The sequence below is a fragment of the Anomaloglossus baeobatrachus genome, chromosome 2, assembly GCF_048569485.1.
Source record: "Anomaloglossus baeobatrachus isolate aAnoBae1 chromosome 2, aAnoBae1.hap1, whole genome shotgun sequence".
In the NCBI taxonomy this organism is placed as follows: Eukaryota; Metazoa; Chordata; class Amphibia; order Anura; family Aromobatidae; genus Anomaloglossus; species Anomaloglossus baeobatrachus.
The window spans coordinates 497134439-497157123 of NC_134354.1; the positions used below are offsets into that span (position 1 = coordinate 497134439).

At 46.1% G+C, this 22685-nt stretch overlaps 1 protein-coding gene across 1 annotated transcript in view; it reads right to left on the minus strand.

Moving 5' to 3' along the window:
• TGFBRAP1 (transforming growth factor beta receptor associated protein 1) overlaps nucleotides 1-22644 on the minus strand; it is a 51682-nt gene extending 29038 nt beyond the window's left edge. The window contains 3 exon segments of the mRNA XM_075333809.1: nucleotides 2542-2736; nucleotides 15106-15840; nucleotides 22600-22644. Of these exon segments, the coding sequence (XP_075189924.1) occupies nucleotides 2542-2736; nucleotides 15106-15808 (898 nt within the window). The 5' untranslated portion in view covers nucleotides 15809-15840; nucleotides 22600-22644.
• Nucleotides 22645-22685: the final 41 nt, after the last annotated feature.

Here is a 22685-nt window from a genome sequence, read left to right on the forward strand (position 1 = left end):
GGAGGAAAGGTGAGGTAGAGTGTAAAAGATGCAGAATAGAAGAAGATGAGGACATCATGAAGGATACTGGCGCACTATGAAAGCTGTAGGCCCTTATATCACACCGTTCTGTGATGCCAAATCCAGATGCACACCCTGTTGAATCTTATGAATGCTAAAAACAATGCCACATCAGAGTGCACATCATGCGACTCTTAAATGTTTCTCCATTTTTTACAACTCATGCACATTGGTATGTCCTAAATATGATTGTCATCAGAAATCTACATTTTTCATTGTATACAAAAAAGAACTCTGTACTGAAGAACGTTTTATTCTAGCAATCCAAAGCCGTTTCTAGTAATGTTACGGTCATACTGTTCTTCATCGCTGGCGTACAGAGGTCTTCTTCATATCATACACTAAGGAGTGGAATCCTACCCAGGCTCCAGATTACGCGGAGTGCAGTTTATCCACTCCCAGACATATTGTTATGTAGCTACCTACAAAAATCCTGCTGTAATCACAAGGACAATTCTTGGGGCTACACACTTTTCCAAGATGTTCTCTTACATTAAGCTGTACTGAACATCTCAACAAGCCAATCTGGCATCTCGGCGGCCCTTTGGATGATGAGGTGTACTAGGAAGTATTATGCTGCCATCCTCCAGAACAGACAAATGCAGGTCTGTTACACAAGAGGAAGGAAACACAAACACATAGTCCTGAGAGCGAAACGGATGGAAATTAGGGAAGAAGACTTTATTTTTCAGTAAGAGCAATATCAAAAGTACACAGAAATATTGGCATGCAAACTGATCATCTTCTTACGGAGGTGTGTAGTATTAGAGACCAGGTGAGTGTCAGGTGAGTGGCCACATTTGGTGCTACAAGGTCATGTCAAAAGTGGGACTTTCCTATGGTCATTGTATGTGAAAAAAAAAAAGAAACAAACATTGTCATCTGGAGCCATTGTGCATCGTCTCCAGGATATATAGGTACGATCACTTGAAGCAGAAATTATTGAAAAGATTACACAGGCTCCACGATCTCCGGATCGTCAGACCCATTTACTCTAAAGTCACATTGGGTAATAAGAAAAGCAGCCTTATTATGATCATGGCCATGAGAAACATGTAAAGCATAAAATATGCTGTACCTTGCATGTCAGGTCTGTGTCTACCATACGCCATGTTATATGCCATGTGGCGGCTTACTAAACTTCAGCTGATCATGTGAAATGTACACAAGACCACTGCAGCCAATCACTGGCAATTTCACGATTGATCGTACCCTCCCCCGTCGTTTGTGCGTTACGAGCAATTAGTTGCCCATGGCGCACAAAGTCGTTAACCCCCATCAAACGCACTTACCTGCTGTGCGACCTCGCTATGGGCGGCAAACGTCCTCTTCCTGAAGAGGGAGGGACATTTGGCGTCACAGCGACGTCACACAGCAGCCGGCCGATAGTAGCGGAGGGGCGGAGATGAGCGGGACGTAAAAATCCCGCCCACCCCCTTCCTTCCGCATAGCCGGCGGGTGCCGTGGGACGGAGGTAAGCTGCTGTTCATCGTTCCCAGGATGTCACACAGAGCGGCGTGCGCTACCCCGGGAACGATGAGCAACCGGCGCCATTTTAATTAAACGAGTTTATGAAACCGAGCGACGAGTACACGACTCACGATTTGTGAGCAATACTGCGTCACTCGGAGGTGTCACACAGCCCGACGTCGCAAGCGATGCCGGATGTGCGTCACAAAAACCGTGACCCCGATGATCTATCGCACGATAGATCGTCTCGTGTAAAGCCTGCTTTAGGCTTGTTGAGGCGAACAATTCAGTCATTACTGCTATGTACAGTGAGTAAGGTGGGTGGCATGGGATCAGACGCAAGAAAGTAACCGGAGACCAGCAGTGATGAAGAGCTCGGCGTGCTGGAGTCTCAATGGCTAAATAGGGGAGGAATGCTATTTTTTTTAGCATTTTAAAACATTTCCTGCTTTAAAAGGCTTCTTTTTATATCTTGGAAAATCCCTTTCAAGTTACATGAATAAAAGAAGTAGTTTTTATGGATGTAATGAGAGCAACAAATTCTTCGATTATTCTATTGCTGAGCACCATTAATTACCTGCAGTACAATAGAGCGTTACTGGAAGGATAGCCCTTCCTATTCTGCTGGAAGCATTTTTTGGGATACAAATCACCATCTACATTGGGGTCTATTTGGTCTATGTCAGTTAGCACTGTGAAGAGAGTCAAATGGTTGTTTGGTTCTACACCTCGTCCCTGTGATAAAGCCATGATGAACAGATAATTCCTGTTCTATCGGCATAGTAACCAAAGCTACCAATGTGTCAGATTAGTAATTCTCCCATGGCATTGTGGACCCAAGGACAGAACGTTTACCTAGTCAGGCACTTCACCGTAACCTTTAGGAGTCACCCATGAAGAGGCACATGACTTACCAAGGCAAATTCCTTATAACCTTTCTATTGCAAGACAAATTATCTTGTAATGGCATAAAAAAAAAAAACAAATAACGCACGTATTTATGACCGTTACCTTCAAAATCCTGCAGAATGATCCCTTCCTTGAAGGGCAGACTTTGCTTCTGCTGCTGATCCAGCATGCTGTGCACCGTGACAAACTCTTCATCCAAGGCCAGCACATAGGGAAAAGAAACTGCCGCTCCAATGACATTCTCCGACCAATGAACAGGGGCACGCTGGGAGATTCCCGCTACCGTGGCAAACATCCCTAAAAAGGCAAAAACAAAGCTATCAGGTTATGTAGAGTAAGAACTGTCCAGAGAGGCAAAAGTAAGTATCTAAAGCCCTGTGCGCACTTGCCGTTTTTTGCCGCGGATTGCCCACGGTTTTGCTGCATGTTTCACTGCAGATAATGTTCATAACATCTCTGCAGTGATTCACCAGCAAATCCTATGGGGGGGGGGGGAAAAAAATATAATATGATGTGTGCACTATGCGGATTTTGACAGCTGCATGTTTTGCTGCGGGATTCCCGCAGCAAAAACAGTTGCATGTCACTTCTTTTCCGCAGGTCCCTGCGGTTTCGAGGGCTGGCAGATCAATTACCCGCTGACTCTGGGTCGGCGGAGGATTGATACCCGGTATCTGGCCAGATGCTGCTACCCATATAAAGTTTATGGGGAACAGAATCTGGCCCAAAGGGGCTGGAGCAAGTGTTTCATACTCACCGATGACCGGGCGGCTGTCACACTGCTCCCGCGGTGGCTCTTTCATCTTCCAGAGCCATCCGCTCATTATTCCATCTTGTATTCACGCGTTCCCTGCTCACCGGTGGCTGTGGTTGGTTGCACTGAGATAGCCATCACTCAGCGTGGAGGTGTGTCTGCCTGCAAACAATCACAGCCGCCAGTGGGCGGGTCTATAGCGTACAGTAAAATAAATAAAACACGGAGTGCGGTCCCCCCCAATTTTGATAACCAGCCAGGATAAAGCCTCACAGCTGGGGGCTGGTATTCCCAGAATGGGGAGCCCCACGTTATGGGGAGCCCCCCAGCCTAAAAATATCAGCCAGCAGCCGCCCGGAATTGCTGCATCCATTAGATGCGACAGTCCCGGACTTTTCCCGCCTCTTCCTGTTGCCGTGATGCAGTGGCAATCGGGGTAATGAAGAAGTTAATAGCAGCAGCCCATAGCTGCCACTAAGTCCTAGTTTAGTGATGAGGGGGGTCATATAGATGCCTGCCATCACTAAACTCCAAGTGAAAGTAAATAAAGCACAAACACCCCAAAAATCCTTTATTTGAAATAGACAAAAAAGCCCCCTCTTTCACCATTTTATTAACCCCTAATAACAGCCCTCCAGGTCCGACGTAATCCACAAGATGTCCCACGACGCGTCCAGCTCTGCTACACCTGGCACGCACAGTGAGCGCCATAGACCATGACTGCTCACTGTGAGGGTCAGGACGCAAGTGAAGTGAGCCGCCGGGATCAGCGGTGACTTCACTGAGGTGCTTTGCAGTGACAGGCGGAGGACTCCGGGTGGAGGACTCCAGCGGTCACTGCACATCAGCTGACTGAAGTCACCGCTGATCTTACACTCACCTTCTCCTGCGAGGCTGCCTCCGGACACTGCTCTCCTGCTTCCAGGCTGGCTCATGAATATGCAGTTATGCAGTGCACAGCTGACCCATAAACAGCAGAGCGCCGAAGGCAGCCGCGCGGGACAAAAGCACGGCCCGGAAACTTCTGCACCACAGACAGCAGGAGCGGGGTAAAATGTGAAATCCCGCAGGGAACAACCTGCGGCAATTCCGCACCAAATCCGCAACATACCGTATGCGGATTTTGGTGCGGATTTTTTTCCCGCAGGTGCGGAAATCTTTAAGAGCCTGCAGAATTTTCTTAAGAAAATTCCATTTTGTAGTGCGCACAGGGCCTAAAACATTTATCAAATGTGATGCAAAGCATGTATGACAGGTTTTGGGCCAAAATTGTGCCAGAAGTTGGATACATTTAGCTTAGTAAATCCAACTGTATACAGAAAACAATACATTCCTTAAAAATAAAGAGAAGATTTGCACTTCCAAGTATAAGAGCAGGTCAATAAAACTTCAGGGATATTAATCTGTCCAGACAGGAATCAGGAGTGATTGAGAAACAATTTCACCTGCTTTGGTATAAATGAAAGTGACAACAGGAGCATGGGAGAGGCAGCAGCAAGTCTTTCTAGTGTCCCTGTCACTACGCACTGGCCGCCCATTCAGGTTGCACAGGTAGGTTCAGCTCTTCCAGAAATGGCACGTCAATATGTGGGATCACAAGGTTTGCTGTGTTTCTCAAGAGTATGGAGCAGCTACCAGGACACAGGAGAGACAGAAAGGGCATCAACCCAGCAGCAGACTGGCATGTGCTCCTTTGTGAAAGCAGGAGCAGGAGGAGCACTGCTAGATCCCTACAACATGACCTAAAGCAGGAGGAGCACTGCCAGATCCCTAGAACATGACCTAAAGCAGGAGTAGGAGGAGCACTGCCAGATCCCTACAACGAGACCTAAAGCTGGAGGAGCACTGCCAGATCCCTACAACATGGCCTAAAGCAGGAATAGGAGGAGCACTGCAAGATCCCTACAACATGGCCTAAAGCAGGAATAGGCGGAGCACTGCCAGATCCCTACAACGAGACCTAAAGCAGGAGCAGGAGGAGCACTGCCAGATCCCTACAACGAGACCTAAAGCAGGAGCAGGAGGAGCACTGCCAGATCCCTAGAACATGACCTAAAGCAGGAGCAGGAGGAGCACTGCCAGATCCCTACAACGAGACCTAAAGCAGGAGCAGGAGGAGCACTGCCAGATCCCTAGAACATGACCTAGAGCAGGAGGAGCACTGCCAGATCCCTACAACATGGCCTAAAGCAGGAGCAGGAGGAGCACTGCCAGATCCCTACAACATGACCTAAAGCAGGAGGAGCACTGCCAGATCCCTAGAACATGACCTAGAGCAGGAGGAGCACTGCCAGATCCCTACAACGAGACCTAAAGCAGGAGCAGGAGGAGCACTGCCAGATCCCTAGAACATGACCTAGAGCAGGAGGAGCACTGCCAGATCCCTACAACGAGACCTAAAGCAGGAGCAGGAGGAGCACTGCCAGATCCCTAGAACATGACCTAAAGCAGGAGCAGGAGGAGCAATGCCAGATCCCTACAACGAGACCTAAAAGCAGGAGCAGGAGGAGCACTGCCAGATCCCTACAACATGACCTAAAGCTGGAGGCACACTGCCAGATCCCTACAAGATGACCTGAAGCAGGAACAGGAGGCGCACTGCCAGATCCCTACAGGAGGAACTCTAGCAGCTACTGATGAGCACGTTTCTGACCAAACTGTGCGAGGTAGAATGAAGGCGCCAACATCCCGTAGTGGGATTGGTGCTCACAACCCAGCTCCATGCAGCTTGATTGGCATTTGCCAGAAAATACCGCAATTGGCAGGTTCACCATTGGTGCACTGTTTTCTTCACAGATGACAGCAGAATCACACGGAGTACATGTGACTGGTCTAAAACTGGAGATACAATGGTGAACATTATGCTGCTTCCAATACCATCCAGTATGACCAGTTTAGCCGTGGGTCAGTGATAGTTTGGGCAGGCATATCCTTGGAGAGTCCCGCAGACCTTTATTTGATACCGTAGGTAATAATACCCTGACTGCTACTAAGTACTGGGGTGAAATCCCCAAAGCCATTGTCAGATCTTACACTAATGCAGTGAGCCCTGCTTTCTCAATGGTGATGGACAATGCCTAGACTCATGTGACCAGACCATGTAGGCAGTTGTTGGATTATAGATGCATTGATGCCCCTGACTAGTCCTCATGCTCCCCAGACCTGGATCCAATTGAGATCCTCTAAGACAGGGGTCCACAAGTGTGGAAGCCAAATGTGGCTCAAGGGCCCATGATTTGTGGTTTGCAGCTCTCTGCCAGCTTGGTATATTAGCGCCGGGTCTGGTAACCAGCCATAAAAAGGTATCCAGATGGTGAACTTTATGTGTATCCCTGCAGAAAGGAGCTGGATGTGTATATATTTGAGGGGGAGAGGGTTAATTATATTGAGCTGTAGATAGGACGACAGAGCTGGAAGCTGGATGATGCGATAGTGTGGAGGGTGTGCTTGAAATGAGAAAACTAAATGAGCGTAAAGCGGGGACCCTAGAATGGAAGTCTACTTCCTAAATTGGGGGACGGTCTAGTGCGCTTTCTGTGGGGAAGGTTTGGCTGGCGGGCTCGGAGTGTCACTTCAGTAGGAGGCAAGCCTGGATGTGGCTCGCGACCATCTCTCACAGAATGTGGATCTCAAAGTAAGCATGGTTGGTGTCCACTGCGCTAGGACATTATGTATCAAGCATCTCACGGCGGCCATTGTTTCCAGTGCACACAGGCATACGGGGAGGTCATCCACACTGGTGAGTCATATTAAAGGGTTGTCGTGATGAAATTCATGCTAGGATTTTTTTTATCTTACTTTGATTTCCGGAGTGATTTGGAATCAGAGCCCTCAGTTGATGGATCATTGATACCACTGATACCTCATTTTGTTCTCAACGAATTAAAAAAATTAATTTACTTTAGTAAAAGATTTTCAATTCAAATCTTTCATTGGTCAAAAAACAAGTTTCTGGAGCTTTATATAAATATCTGAATCAGTGTAACCCCAAATCAGAACTAAATTTCTCTCTAATCCGTAGACTACAAAAAGCAGGTGCAATATTTACAAAAATATGAATGAGAATTTTTCACAAGGTTTTTCTATATCATCTGAGAGCTGCATGATGTATATAGACAGGGACCCTGATTCCAGCAACGTACCACTCAATTTACTGGGTGCAACAGTTGTGATAGAACCATAGTTTACTCTGCTACAGACCTAGCAATGCTCTGAATCTTGAGCCCTGTATAACCCCACCCACACAACTGATTGGCAGTTTTCGCTATACAGTGTATATTGACAGAAAGCTGCCAATCAGTAATGGGGGCAGGGTTACATAGAGCAGTTGATCAAGACAAGGCAACTAGTCCTCTAGTGATAATATCTTGCTGATAAAGTGATTAGATTGAAACTACAACACACAGGATAGTAAGTGACATTGCTGGAATCAGGGTCTCTTCCCCTATATCATACTATTTTCAGGTTACATTGCAAAACCCTGTTGAGAGATTCCCTTTAAATCTCTTCTCTATTCACCCTTACAGACCAAATACTAAACAATTCTGAATTATTTAAAGTTATTCGACAACCAGAATGGAAAGACTTGAAACACTGGAGCTTACATAGAGCAGCTCACCATCTGTGACAAATTACAGCTCTAATCCAGAAACAAGGTGCTAATCTGGGATTAATTCCACAATACATTTATATATTATTATGTACTATACACATGTATCATCCGCCAGGTAAACACCTAAACGTTATCTGCTATATTTCACATGTAAATTCCATTAATTTTACTAGAAAAAAAAAAAAAAAGTGTCAATATTTGTATATTTTTAGCATAATACTGTTAGATACATATACATCATAGCATAATTGTATATGTAACATTAATTTATGACTATTACACTAACGTAGCATGTACTTTTGGCACCAATTTACTTTTCATCTCCTTAATATACAGATCTATTGGTTTTCCGTTGCGCTCTTTATAACCCCGCCTACACCACCGATTAGCAGTTTTCTGTGTATGCTGCGCATAGGCAGAAAACTGCTAATCAGTGGTGAGAGTGGGTGTCACGGGTGTGACACGGATGACAGGAAGTCATGTGGTGTCCAGCTATAGAAGGTCACAGGATTTGGCTGTGCAAACTGCTCCCCGACCTATTATTTCTGCTTGGTTGTCATCCCTTTCCCTTTAGGACCCTGTGGATTTCCTCAGCCTGTCAGCTGCTTTTCATCAGTACTTTCCTTGTATTTATATACCTTCACTTCCTATTAGTCAGCGCTGGTCATATTTCAAATATCTTTATATATTTTCAGTGCTAGCAATCTGTTTGCATACATCTGGAGAATCTTGGTGGTTGTTGCAAATTTGTCTCCCTAAAGTTAACTGGAGATAAGTTGTTTGTTGTTTTCCCTTGTTTGTTATACCTGTGTGTCCTTTAGAGCCTAGTGGGGTGGACTAAGCGCTCAACCCATCCGCTCTCTACCTAGGGCTAAGACTAGGGTCAGCCTAGGGTCAAGTATTTAGCTCAGCGCATAGGTACGGACCCCATCTAGGGCGGTGAGTCAACCCAGGGCCCAGCAGTAGGTTTGGTCAGGGGTCACCATCTCCCCCTTCCCTAGATACAGGGTTTCCCTTCCCTTTCGCTTGGTACTTCACCATACCTAGCGTGACATTGGGGTTATATAGAGTTCATAAATATAGACATCTACCTGTCAACAGGTTTACTAAAAGGTACCGTCACACTAAGCGACGCTCCAGCGATCCCACCAGCAACCTGACCTGGCAGGGATTGCTGGAGCGTCGCTACACGGGTTGCTGGTGAGCTGTCACACAGGCAGATCTCACCAGCAACCAGTGAGCAGCCCCCAGCCAGCAGCGACACGTGGAAGCGATGCTGCACTTGGTAACTAAGGTAAATATCAGGTAACCAACCAGATATTTACCTTGGTTACCAGCGCACACCGCTTAGCGCTGGCTCCCTGCACTCCTAGCCACAGTACACATTGGGTTAATTACCCGATGTGTAGTCTGGCTATGTATGCAGGGAGCCGGCACTGACAGCTGAGAGCGGTGGACGCTGGTAACAAAAGGTAAATATCGGGTAACCAAGGTAAAGGCTTCTTGGTTACCCGATGTTTACCGTGGTTACCAGCGTCCACAGAAGCCAGCTCCTGCTGCCTGCACATTTAGTTGTTCTCTCTCGCTGTCACACACAGCGATGTGCGCTTCACAGCGGAACAGCAACAACTAAAAAAATGGTCCAGGACATTCAGCAACAACCGGCGACCTCACAGCAGGGGCCGGGTTGTTGCTGGATGTCACACACACTAACATCACTAGCAACATTGCTGCTACGTCACAAAAGTCGTGCCTCAGCAGCGATGTTGCTAGCGATGTTGCTTAGTGAGACGTGGCCTTAATCCTCTAGTGATAATCTCTTTTTGATAAAACAAAGATGTTATCAAAACTACAACAAGCAGTCCAGTAATTGACAAAACACTGAAAACAGGGTCTCTGCCTCCACATGGTGCTGCTCTCAGGTTAGATAGAATCTGTCATCAGATTCCTGCTATTAAAGGCCCTGTCACACACAGAGATAAATCTGCGGCAGATCTGAGGTTGCAGTGAAATTGTGGACAATCAGTGCCAAGTTTGTGGCTGTGTACAAATGGAATAATATGTCCATGATTTCACTGCAACCACAGATCTGCCAAAGATTTATCTCTGTGTGTGACAGGGCCTTAAAGGGAACTTTTGAATCACGTTTCACACTTTATACAACTACATATAATCATGCAAATAACGTTATCTACAGTCCCCTACTATATGTAAAAATCCTAAACCATTAAAGAGATGTTAACCCACTGAAACCAGCCTGGACTCAGCAGCTGCAGTCACTCTCTGCCTGGTCTTTATTGAGATTGCCTGCATTGCAACCTCAGATACGATAGATTTTTTTCTGCAGCGGATTGCTTTTTCACTGTGAGCATGCGCACAGTAAAAAACCATGATCCACTGCAAATTCAGTTCCAGCGGCCAGAGCGATCAGCTGATCGCCCGGCGCACATCTTTTCAGAGCGATCAGCTGATTGGCCGGCTTTTGAGAGCAATGATCACCCGGCTTTTCAGAGCGATCAGCTGATTGGCCGGCTTTTGAGAGCAATGATCACCCGGCTTTTCAGAGCGATCAGCTGATTGGCCGGCTTTTGAGAGCAATGATCACCCGGCTTTTCAGAGCGATCAGCTGATTGGCCGGCTTTTGAGAGCAATGATCACCCGGCTTTTCAGAGCGATCAGCTGATTGGCCGGCTTTTGAGAGCAATGATCACCAGGCTTTTCAGAGCGATCAGCTGATTGGCCGGCTTTTGAGAGCAATGATCACCAGGCTTTTCAGAGCGATCAGCTGATTGGCCGGCTTTTGAGAGCAATGATCACCAGGCTTTTCAGAGCGATCAGCTGATTGGCCGGCTTTTGAGAGCAATGATCACCAGGCTTTTCAGAGCGATCAGCTGATTGGCCGGCTTTTGAGAGCAATGATCACCAGGCTTTTCAGAGCGATCAGCTGATTGGCCGGCTTTTGAGAGCAATGATCACCAGGCTTTTCAGAGCGATCAGCTGATTGGCCGGCTTTTGAGAGCAATGATCACCAGGCTTTTCAGAGCGATCAGCTGATTGGCCGGCTTTTGAGAGCAATGATCACCAGGCTTTTCAGAGCGATCAGCTGATTGGCCGGCTTTTGAGAGCAATGATCACCAGGCTTTTCAGAGCGATCAGCTGATTGGCCGGCTTTTGAGAGCAATGATCACCAGGCTTTTCAGAGCGATCAGCTGATTGGCCGGCTTTTGAGAGCAATGATCACCAGGCTTTTCAGAGCGATCAGCTGATTGGCCGGCTTTTGAGAGCAATGATCACCCGGCTTTTCAGAGCGATCAGCTGATTGGCCGGCTTTTGAGAGCAATGATCACCAGGCTTTTCAGAGCGATCAGCTGATTGGCCGGCTTTTGAGAGCAATGATCACCAGGCTTTTCAGAGCGATCAGCTGATTGGCCGGCTTTTGAGAGCAATGATCACCAGGCTTTTCAGAGCGATCAGCTGATTGGCCGGCTTTTGAGAGCAATGATCACCAGGCTTTTCAGAGCGATCAGCTGATTGGCCGGCTTTTGAGAGCAATGATCACCAGGCTTTTCAGAGCGATCAGCTGATTGGCCGGCTTTTGAGAGCAATGATCACCAGGCTTTTCAGAGCGATCAGCTGATTGGCCGGCTTTTGAGAGCAATGATCACCAGGCTTTTCAGAGCGATCAGCTGATTGGCCGGCTTTTGAGAGCAATGATCACCAGGCTTTTCAGAGCGATCAGCTGATTGGCCGGCTTTTGAGAGCAATGATCACCAGGCTTTTCAGAGCGATCAGCTGATTGGCCGGCTTTTGAGAGCAATGATCACCAGGCTTTTCAGAGCGATCAGCTGATTGGCCGGCTTTTGAGAGCAATGATCACCAGGCTTTTCAGAGCGATCAGCTGATTGGCCGGCTTTTGAGAGCAATGATCACCAGGCTTTTCAGAGCGATCAGCTGATTGGCCGGCTTTTGAGAGCAATGATCACCAGGCTTTTCAGAGCGATCAGCTGATTGGCCGGCTTTTGAGAGCAATGATCACCAGGCTTTTCAGAGCGATCAGCTGATTGGCCGGCTTTTGAGAGCAATGATCACCAGGCTTTTCAGAGCGATCAGCTGATTGGCCGGCTTTTGAGAGCAATGATCACCAGGCTTTTCAGAGCGATCAGCTGATTGGCCGGCTTTTGAGAGCAATGATCACCAGGCTTTTCAGAGCGATCAGCTGATTGGCCGGCTTTTGAGAGCAATGATCACCAGGCTTTTCAGAGCGATCAGCTGATTGGCCGGCTTTTGAGAGCAATGATCACCAGGCTTTTCAGAGCGATCAGCTGATTGGCCGGCTTTTGAGAGCAATGATCACCAGGCTTTTCAGAGCGATCAGCTGATTGTTCTTTCTCTCTCTCTCTCGTTTTTCTACTGAAATAATTTCACCAAAAGAATCCGCTTTCTCATGACAATCAATTCCATTTCTTGTCACCCATTGTACAAGGCATCAGTCACAAGCATCAAGCAACGCAGGTGACTGATGCAAAAACACAGAAATGTGAACATAGCCTTATAGTTCCAGCAGAGTAGATGGGATTTGTAGAAATCTTGTGCTTAGTGTGGTTTGTTTGGTGTTTTTTTTAAGCAGTGTAAACTGATGGGAGTTTTATGTGCTGATTTTCCCCATAAAATTGTGTTTTATGCGGAAAATCCACAGGTAAAAAAACAGGTATGTAGTCCATTTGCTAAAAAAGCATTTGTTATGGACATAAAATGCGCAATAAAGCTACTATTAAATACTATCACAGCGTGGAACGACTACTTTTCCAGCAATACCGTGGTTAACCAGAAAAAGTTCATCTTCTTTTAGGCCTCAATTTATTTTAAACATGACATACTAACAAGAGACAAAACCACAGGGTCAAAAAGGCGCTAAAAATGTTAAAAAAAAAAAACAAAAAAAAAAAAAAACACTGAAAAACGCAAGTAACCTGATCTACCTAATAGGTGCAGAATCTCACCAACTACTCATTGTGGGTAATCAGGAGGCTGAGGCTATCTCTGATATATAAAGATGAAAAGACGAGCCCATGGATGCACATATCATGTGTTACATAGGAAAAAAGAGAACAGCTAAATGTCCAGTTTCTAATTAAAAATATAAAATACGTGCACAATTACCTGCTAATCCAGTGCTGCAGCCTCAGTGATTAGCCGCAGCGGTCCCATGGCGTACTTATTACTCAGTGCTAAGGCACATGCCAACAATGCAGCATGTGACCGCTGAGGACAAAGCTTGGCTGCAGCGGTCACGTAATGGCATCTTGTAAAGAAAGACTGTCCAGGACTACCAAACCAGCAGACAAGCAAAAAACATTTACTCATCAAAGGTACTATTGTACTATTATCCACTGATTTGCACGTAGAAGTTACCTTAGTAAAAAGACTGCAGATTCTTATGTTTTATAGGGTAGTGCATTAGATTAAATGGATACAGAATTATGAATAAGGCTTGGGCTACATGGAGATTGATTCCCTGACGAAGCGGTAGCGAAACAGTCGTTGGAGTGGTGGTGAGGCATTGGTAATTATTATTTTGGATATGGCCTGACTTATTACTGTGTTTTTGCAGTGGTTCATCTCTGCTATATAATTGCTACCACCTTGTATGTATTCATGTGCTGCTATTTGTATATGCATTTGACACTTTAAAGTGGGTTGGTTCCCCCCTTTCATACCTTCATGGTTTCCTAGGGCTGTATGTATTTAACTATTTATTATCCATATACTTATTACCTCTGATGAATTGGTTGCACACTCCAAATAATATCCTGTCAGCTACCTATATATAATTTGTAAAGCACATTTCTAAAATACAATGTATTAATATTCATGAGATTGCTGTATACACTTAAAGGGTGCTTTACACGCTGCGACATCGCTAACGATATATCATCGGGGTCACGGTGTTAGTGACGCACATCCGGCGCAGTTAGCGACATCGCAGCATGTGACACCAAGGAGCGACATGCAAAGATCGCAAAAACGTCTAAAATTTTTGATCGTTGACACGTTGCTCCTTTTCCAAATATCGTTGGTGGTGCATGCCGCTGGTTGTTCGTCGCTCCTGCGGCGTCACACATCGCTATGTGTGACGCCGCAGGAACGAGGACCATCTCCTTACCTCCGTCCACCGGCAATGAGGAAGGAAGGAGGTGGGCATCATGTTCCGGCCGCTCATCTCCGCCCCTCCTCTGCTATTGGGCGGCCGCTTAGTGACGCCGAACGCACCTCCCCCTTGAAGGAGGGATTGTTCGGCGGTCACAGCGACGTTGCTGACAAGGTATGTGCGTGTGACGCTGCCGTAGCGATAATGTTCGCTACGGCAGCGATCACAAATGTCGCACCAACGACGGGGGCGGGTGCTATCGCTAGCGATGTCGCAGTGTGTAAAGCACCCTTAAGGCCATCCTACACCAGTACTTTATTCTCCTTTCCCTTATCCTTTTTGTGCACTTGTTTTTAAAGATGTGTGTGTAGTTTTTAATCAATACAAATATTTTCTTAATACAAGTTGTTCATGGAATATTTTGTGGGATTATACATGGAGATTTTGCCCACAACACCGGCGGTCGTGCAGCCAAAAATAGTTCTATTCTGATGCTAAATAATGGCGTAATGCACGTTAAAGGGAATCTGTCAGCGGGTTTTTGCTACCTGATATGACAATAACACAATGTAGGCAAGGAGTCTGAATCCAATGGTGTATCACATAGATTACTGGGTGCAGCCGTTCTGAAACAATCAAAGAATTTAGATTCAGGTACAAAGCAGAGGTGACCCACCCGCACCAGGCTCTCAATAGAGATTGTGCATTGACTGTGGTATCAATCACAGCAGAGGGAGTGTCAGACTGCAATCACATGAGTTTCTAGTCCTGTAATGATAATCGCAGGGTAATAAAGCCTTTGGAAGAAGTAAGCAATTGCACACACACACACACACACACACACACAGATAAGAGAAGCACAGTTGCTTTTTGTTTGTTTTTTTTTTTTAACTCTTACAGCAAGCTGTCCTCAGCTTACATAACAACACCCTGCTGACAGATTCCCTTTAACTGTGTAGCGCGGTGATTTGCCAGTAGCAAAAAATCCATCACACTTTTGTAAAACTTGCTTGTCGAAGTCGTAACTTGTGGGTCATGACGCGACCCCATCCACCTGCATAAGGCTGTGCCCATGCACCCCGTGTCCTCATCAAATTCACAGAGTAATATGTATATAAAAATGTGACAAAGAAAATATTGTGATTTCGTTACCTAATCCTCCAGGTCCAGCCAGAAGAAACTCCTCTCTGCTGATCCTCTTTATGATCGGCCTCTTTTGCTCACTAGGATATGGGAAGAGATCCTGGCAGTGCCCAGTATTATAGTTCAGGGTAACATAGCGGCTGCTGAGAGCAAGGCACAGAAAATGTCCGTCTGCTGCTAGGGCACAAGGCTGCTCTGGTGTGGAGACCTCCCGTATGAGCTGGACCCGCTCTTGACCCACACTGAAGATCTGGACAGTTCTTCTCTTAGATGAGATCAGACAAACCTCCACACTGAAGGGGTCTCCGCTCACCGGATTCTCATTCAGGGTGAAGCTGAGCACCCCTCGAATCTTAGTCCCTGCGACTGGCTCCAGAGAGTCACTGCACAGCACCGATATCGTATTGTCACACAGCACCAGTAATCGGCCCAGGGCGGAGGCTGCTCTCAGTTCACATATTGGTTTCCTTAAACCCAATTGTCTCTGCCGCTGTTGGGTGGTGGTGAAGCTAGTGTTAAGGTGATCGGATGGCTGAACCAGGGCGGTCACTGCAGTGTTGTTCTCTTCGACCAGCAGGAGATGGTGAATGCAGCCGTCATTAGTGCCAATGTAGAGGTCATGCCCGCAGCACTCCAAGCATTCAATCTGGATCCCTGGGGAAAGACGTTCCTTCTGTGAAGCGCACACCAGTCTAAACGCCTGCACACTCATGGCAAAATGGAGAAAGGGAGCCCCAGGGCGTCCTGGAAAGGTAAAGACGGAAACAATGAGCAAACACTTCAACGCCTTATTACACAGCATCCCATAATGTCTGCAAAGTGTAGAAAATCATCAGCATATGTACAACCCAAAAGACACATACTCCTGGGAAACACAAAAACCTTCAGAAATGTCCTTTATAACAGGACTATGTCCCACCCTGATAGGTTTATATGTCCTTTGTGTATAAATAGCCACAATCTATAGCTGTAGGGTATCAGTTTCCCTAAAAGGAGGCAGTGCAATATCCCCGGATAAGAAGGGAGCGGAGGAAGATGTCTTACACCGCAGCACCTCGATGTCTTCTGTCTGAGGGTTACCAGGAGAAGAGCTCATCCCCTCACACACATTCTAGATTATCGGAATATGAACATTACATCTTATTCATCACAATTAAAACTAATGCTGGCAATGCTAATGAAGAGGACCGGTCACTAAATACAGTGTTTACTCAGCACTACATAGGGTATGTGCACACATGGCAAATACGGTTTCCCCAGCAGTGCTTAGGATATGTGCACACGTGATAAATATGGTTTCCCCAGCAGCGCTTAGGATATGTGCACACGTGATAAATATGGTTTCCCCAGCAGTGCTTAGGATATGTGCACACCTGATAAATATGGTTTCCCTAGCAGTGCTTAGGATATGTGCACACCTGATAAATATGGTTTCCCTAGCAGTGCTTAGGATATGTGCACACGTGATAAATATGGTTTCCCTAGCAGTGCTTAGGATATGTGCACACGTGATAAATATGGTTTCCCTAGCAGTGCTTAGGATATGTGCACACCTGATAAATATGGTTTCCCTAGCAGTGCTTAGGATATGTGCACACGTGATAAATATGGTTTCCCCAGCAGTGCTTAGGATATGTGCACACCTGATAAATATGGTTTCCCCAGCAGTGCTTAGGATATGTGCACACCTGATAAATATGGTTTCCCCAGCAGTGCTTAGGATATGTGCACACCTGATAAATATGGTTTCCCCAGCAGTGCTTAGGATATGTGCACACGTGATAAATATGGTTTCCCCAGCAGTGCTTAGGATGTGTGCACACCTGATAAATATGGTTTCCCCAGCAGTGCTTAGGATATGTGCACACCTGATAAATATGGTTTCCCCAGCAGTGCTTAGGATATGTGCACACCTGATAAATATGGTTTCCCCAGCAGTGCTTAGGATATGTGCACACCTGATAAATATGGTTTCCCTAGCAGTGCTTAGGATATGTGCACACATGGATAATACGGTTTCCCTTGCAGTGCTTAGGATATGTGCACACATGGCAAATACGGTTTCCCCAGCAGTGCTTAGGATATGTGCACACGTGATAAATATGGTTTCCCCAGCAGCGCTTAGGATATGTGCACACGTGATAAATATGGTTTCCCCAGCAGTGCTTAGGATATGTGCACACCTGATAAATATGGTTTCCCTAGCAGTGCTTAGGATATGTGCACACCTGATAAATATGGTTTCCCCAGCAGTGCTTAGGATATGTGCACACCTGATAAATATGGTTTCCCCAGCAGTGCTTAGGATATGTGCACACCTGATAAATATGGTTTCCCTAGCAGTGCTTAGGATATGTGCACACGTGATAAATATGGTTTCCCCAGCAGTGCTTAGGATATGTGCACACCTGATAAATATGGTTTCCCTTGCAGTGCTTAGGATATGTGCACACCTGATAAATATGGTTTCCCTTGCAGTGCTTAGGATATGTGCACACGTGATAATTATGGTTTCCCTAGCAGTGCTTAGGATATGTGCACACCTGATAAATATGGTTTCCCCAGCAGTGCTTAGGATATGTGCACACCTGATAAATATGGTTTCCCTAGCAGCGCTTAGGATATGTGCACACCTGATAAATATGGTTTCCCCAGCAGTGCTTAGGATATGTGCACACCTGATAAATATGGTTTCCCCAGCAGTGCTTAGGATATGTGCACACCTGATAAATATGGTTTCCCCAGCAGTGCTTAGGATATGTGCACACCTGATAAATATGGTTTCCCCAGCAGTGCTTAGGATATGTGCACACCTGATAATTATGGTTTCCCCAGCAGTGCTTAGGATATGTGCACACGTGATAAATATGGTTTCCCCAGCAGTGCTTAGGATATGTGCACACATGATAAATATGGTTTCCCTAGCACTGCATAGGATATGTGCACACATGGATAATATGGTTTCCCTAGCAGTGCTTAGGATATGTGCACACGTGATAAATATGGTTTCCCCAGCAGTGCTTAGGATATGTGCACACCTGATAAATATGGTTTCCGCAGCAGTGCTTAGGATATGTGCACACGTGATAAATATGGTTTCCCTAGCAGTGCTTAGGATATGTGCACACCTGATAAATATGGTTTCCCTAGCAGTGCTTAGGATATGTGCACACGTGATAAATATGGTTTCCCCAGCAGTGCTTAGGATATGTGCACACGTGATAAATATGGTTTCCCTAGCACTGCATAGGATATGTGCACACATGGATAATATGGTTTCCCTAGCAGTGCTTAGGATATGTGCACACGTGATAAATATGGTTTCCCCAGCAGTGCTTAGGATATGTGCACACCTGATAAATATGGTTTCCGCAGCAGTGCTTAGGATATGTGCACACGTGATAAATATGCTGTAGATTTTCTGTCGAGATTTATAGATAGAAATCTGCAGCATTGTAGATTATAATCAGTCCAAAATACTCCTCAAAACAACTTCAAAAAGGCTCTGTAAGAATATGTGCACACTATGGCCCCAATTCATCAACTGGCATAAAACACTTTGGGCATTTTCTTGCTAGTTTGCACCAGCTCAAAAAAAAAAAAATGGGTGGCGTGGGTAGAAGTCTGGGCGGGATGGGGTGTGACTACACTGGACCTCAAATTCATCAAAAATGGTGGCGTTTTTAACGCCAGAAATGTTACTATTGGCATTTCTAGACAGGCGCACGAAGGTTAAGATGGGGGGTCAGTGACAAGTGCCTCTAAATTAATTTGGCGGATCTTACTTCACGCATCTCTTTAGAAACCAGCAGAACACCCCTTCAGGAGGCACTGAGCTCACTGATTGGCTGTCACACTGTTAACATCATGTCAGCGCCCTGCCAAGGCCAGGGCCTCACTGGTGGCCGCGGGGAAGGTAAGAACTGCATGGTTTGTTGTAGTTTAAAAAAAAACTGCTGCAGGGGCTATACATTATCTGAAAGGGAACAACCACTTTAACCTGTCAGATCTCACCTTCTAAAATGGAAATAGTTAAAGGGAATCTGTCACCAGGTTTTTGCCAACTTATCTGAGAGCAGCATGATGAAGAAAGAGAGATCTTGATTCTAGCACTGTGTCACTTACTGGGCTGCTTACTGTAGTTTTGATAAAATCACTGTTTAATCAGCAGTAGGTTATCATTAGAGGACTACTTGATGTGCTGTCAGGTAGTCCAGCATATTCATGAGCTTTGTATAACTGCTAGATCTGCAGCAGAGAAAACATTGATTTTATCAAAATAACAGCAAACAGCTCAGTAAGTGACATCGCTGGAATCAGGGTCTCTGTCTCTACATTATGCTGCTCTCAGATGTCAATACTAAAGACTAGGGGGATTCTGGCAGCTAAATAGGAAAGTGTTCTTTACCCTTAGAGCAGTCACTCTGTGGACAATGTAACAACTTTTAAAGATGGGCTGGATGATTTCCTCAGTGCACACAATATTGTCGGATATAAATTATTTAGTGGCAAAATATACAAATTAGTGGAGGAAGGATGAACAAAACGGACCTAGGCCTTTTTTCAGCCTATATATCTCTGAGATGGCAAAAACCTGGTGACAGATTCCCTTTAAATCAGCAAAAAATAAATCAAATGCAGAGTATGATTCTTTGGATTTGTAGTGGATCCACTGAGGAAATTCTTTTACATGTTAACGTACCCTTACAAAAAATAAACAGAGCCTCATAGGATTTTCAAACATTAAAGGGGTTATCCGGTGTAAAATCAACAGTCTGCAGTCCCTCGGTACGTCTCTCTGTGTGACTGCAGACTTGTGAATCCTCCCAGCGCGCGCCAGAAACGGCTGTCAATTATGCGATATGCAAACTACCGGCCAGAACCCGACTAGTCGGCATATTCTAGCTCAATATGACTGTATTGAGGAAGGCTGAACCCACTAGTCGGGTTCTGGCTGGGAGTTTGCATATCACATAATTGACAGCAAATCCCAGCACGCTCTGGGAGGATTCACGAGTCTGTGATCACAGAGAGGCACATAGAGTGACTGCAGACTTTTCATGCTAGATAGGACAAGCCCTTTAAGGAGGTATTCCGACCAAAGACATGTATGGCATATCTAGTGACCATTATTTTATACTGTAGTTTTAAGGATGAAAGAAGACACATGTCTATAGAGTTCAATCGAACGTTGATCCAGAAAATAGCAATTGCCACATATTAGGGGAAAAAAAAAAAATCCTTCTCCAGTCCACATACGGCAATCAGACTAGTTCCTTGAGTCAACGTCATACATATACATATATATATATATATATATCCAGAAAGGCATCCAGGCTCTCATACTTTTGTAGTGAACCAACCATGATCACACATATGTGGCAGAGGGTTCCAAAATCTCACTGCTTGTCTCCACATCTATTAAAGCTGAACAACAGCTGCCACAAGGAGTAAAGCAGCTGTATGTGGGTGCATGGTGCCCCTTACCCCAGCTGGGGCATATCCCCATCATAGCCAAAGGGAATCATGGAACCAGCTAAGTATATTTCTCACAGGATTCCTGATCTGACATCTTGAGTGGTTCCAAAAGGTAGAAACGTGTATGGTCAGAAGAACACATAATGGCAGAAGCCAAAGAGGCTCAGTGCTCAGAGCAGCGTTGGCGCTTTAGTAGCGGCTGGTAACTGTCCCTAATGAGACGTGCCTGGTCTAAAGACCTATCTCCACAGAAACTCTCCGGTACACTCCATGACACAGGGAAGGGGGGATTTCCTGCCAGTTACGGTCTTCCTGTTTAGCATTCTTCCACTGGAGTCAGCACCATTCCAGGAACAGATAGCCGACAACTTGGGCCAAAGCCAAGATTAGAAATGTTGGGTCAGGGGTGGTGAAGGAACTATGACAGGGAGAAAATGGTAATAGGAGCCAAAGCACAATGACGGATGAAGCCATCACTGTGACACGTATGTGCCAGATTCAAAACGGATGCCAGGCAAAAAAAAAAAAAAAAAAAAAAAAAGGGGCAGATGCCCCAAGCAACCAACAGACCTCCAGCTCTCCATCCTCATGGATCTAGTGCGCAGCTACCCCCTTTTCCTGATTGTATACAAGGAACACTTTCTAGTCAGTAAAGATCAGCAGTGAGGCCGTGCATTTCCATAGGTGTCAATGTAGCGGTGAAACCTACCGGTAAATCATCTCTTATCCCTAATGTGCAGGTTCCTTATGTGCTATTCCTAGGGAGACACGGTGGCTCAGTGGTTAGCACTGCAGCCTTGCAGCGCTGGGGTCCTGGGTTCAAATCCCACCAAGGACAACATCTGCAAGGAGTTTGTGTGAGTTTCCTCTGGGTACTCCGGTTTCCTCCCACACTCGAAAGACATACAGAGAGGGAACTTAGATTGTGAGCCCCAATGGGGACAGTGTTCCTGATGTATGTAAAGCGCTGCGGAATAGGTTAGCGCTATATAAAATAAATAAATAAATAAATAAATAATGTGCTGCCACTCTGGCACTTAAAATACAACTATTAGGCTATGTGCGCACGTTGCGTAAATTCATGCAGTTACGCTGCGCTTTGCAGCGCAGCGTAACTGCATGCGTCCTGCGTCCCCTGCACAGTCTATGGAGATTGTGCAGGGGCCGTGCGCACGTGGCGTCTCAGAGCGCAGTGCTTCGGCGCTTTGCCGGCAGCTCCTGCTCTGTCTATGGGAGGAGCTGCAGGCAGAGCGCACGTTCTCGCCGGCACCATGCGCTTCAGAACGGAGCTTTTCAGCTGCGCTCTGAAGCGCACCTTTTCGGTGCTGGGCTAGTACGCAACGTGCGCACATACCCTAACACTGGTGTGGAAAGGGGGCTGCCAAGTGCAGGTCAGTATTGGTGGGCAATGCTGCATTGCAGTGCTGAGGACTTCCCTTCAGCCTCTTCTATCTGATCCTAGGACAGCTGGATAATAAATAATACGGCCCTCACCACAGCTCCTCCGCTCTTATACACCCCTTTAGGCTTTATGTAAGGAGCTCCTGCATTGCTGAACGAGCCGCCCCCTACAGAGGAGGGTCAGGTACCACACTGGCACAGGATGGCACCTCAGCTATACCCTGCAGGGCACCAAGGCCCACAGGTGTGCAGAGCAGCACAGGTGGACACAGGGGTGTGGGTGTGTACATACATACACATATATATTAGTATCATAGTATGCAATGCCTGACAGAAGGTGTGGCATAGAAAATACACTATATGCTCAGCAACCACTGCCCCAGGTTTAGTGAACCCCATGCGAAAATATATATATATATATATATATATATATATATATATATACACACACACACATGTATACACACACACACATATGTATACATTAGTCTCTGTGAGAGTTACAGGTCACTGCCCCGCCGAGGGTCCACAGTACTACTCGTCTCTGTGTGCACCGTCTGTCGCCCTGTCCTGTACAGAGCTGTCATGAATATCGCGATATCAGGGTGTACGGGGGCTCAGTACCTGGCTGTGCTCTGGCTGCCCCGGGCCTCCTCTCTGTCACTGTCACGTGGTACAGAATAAGGCGTCACTCGAGTGACACGTGACCT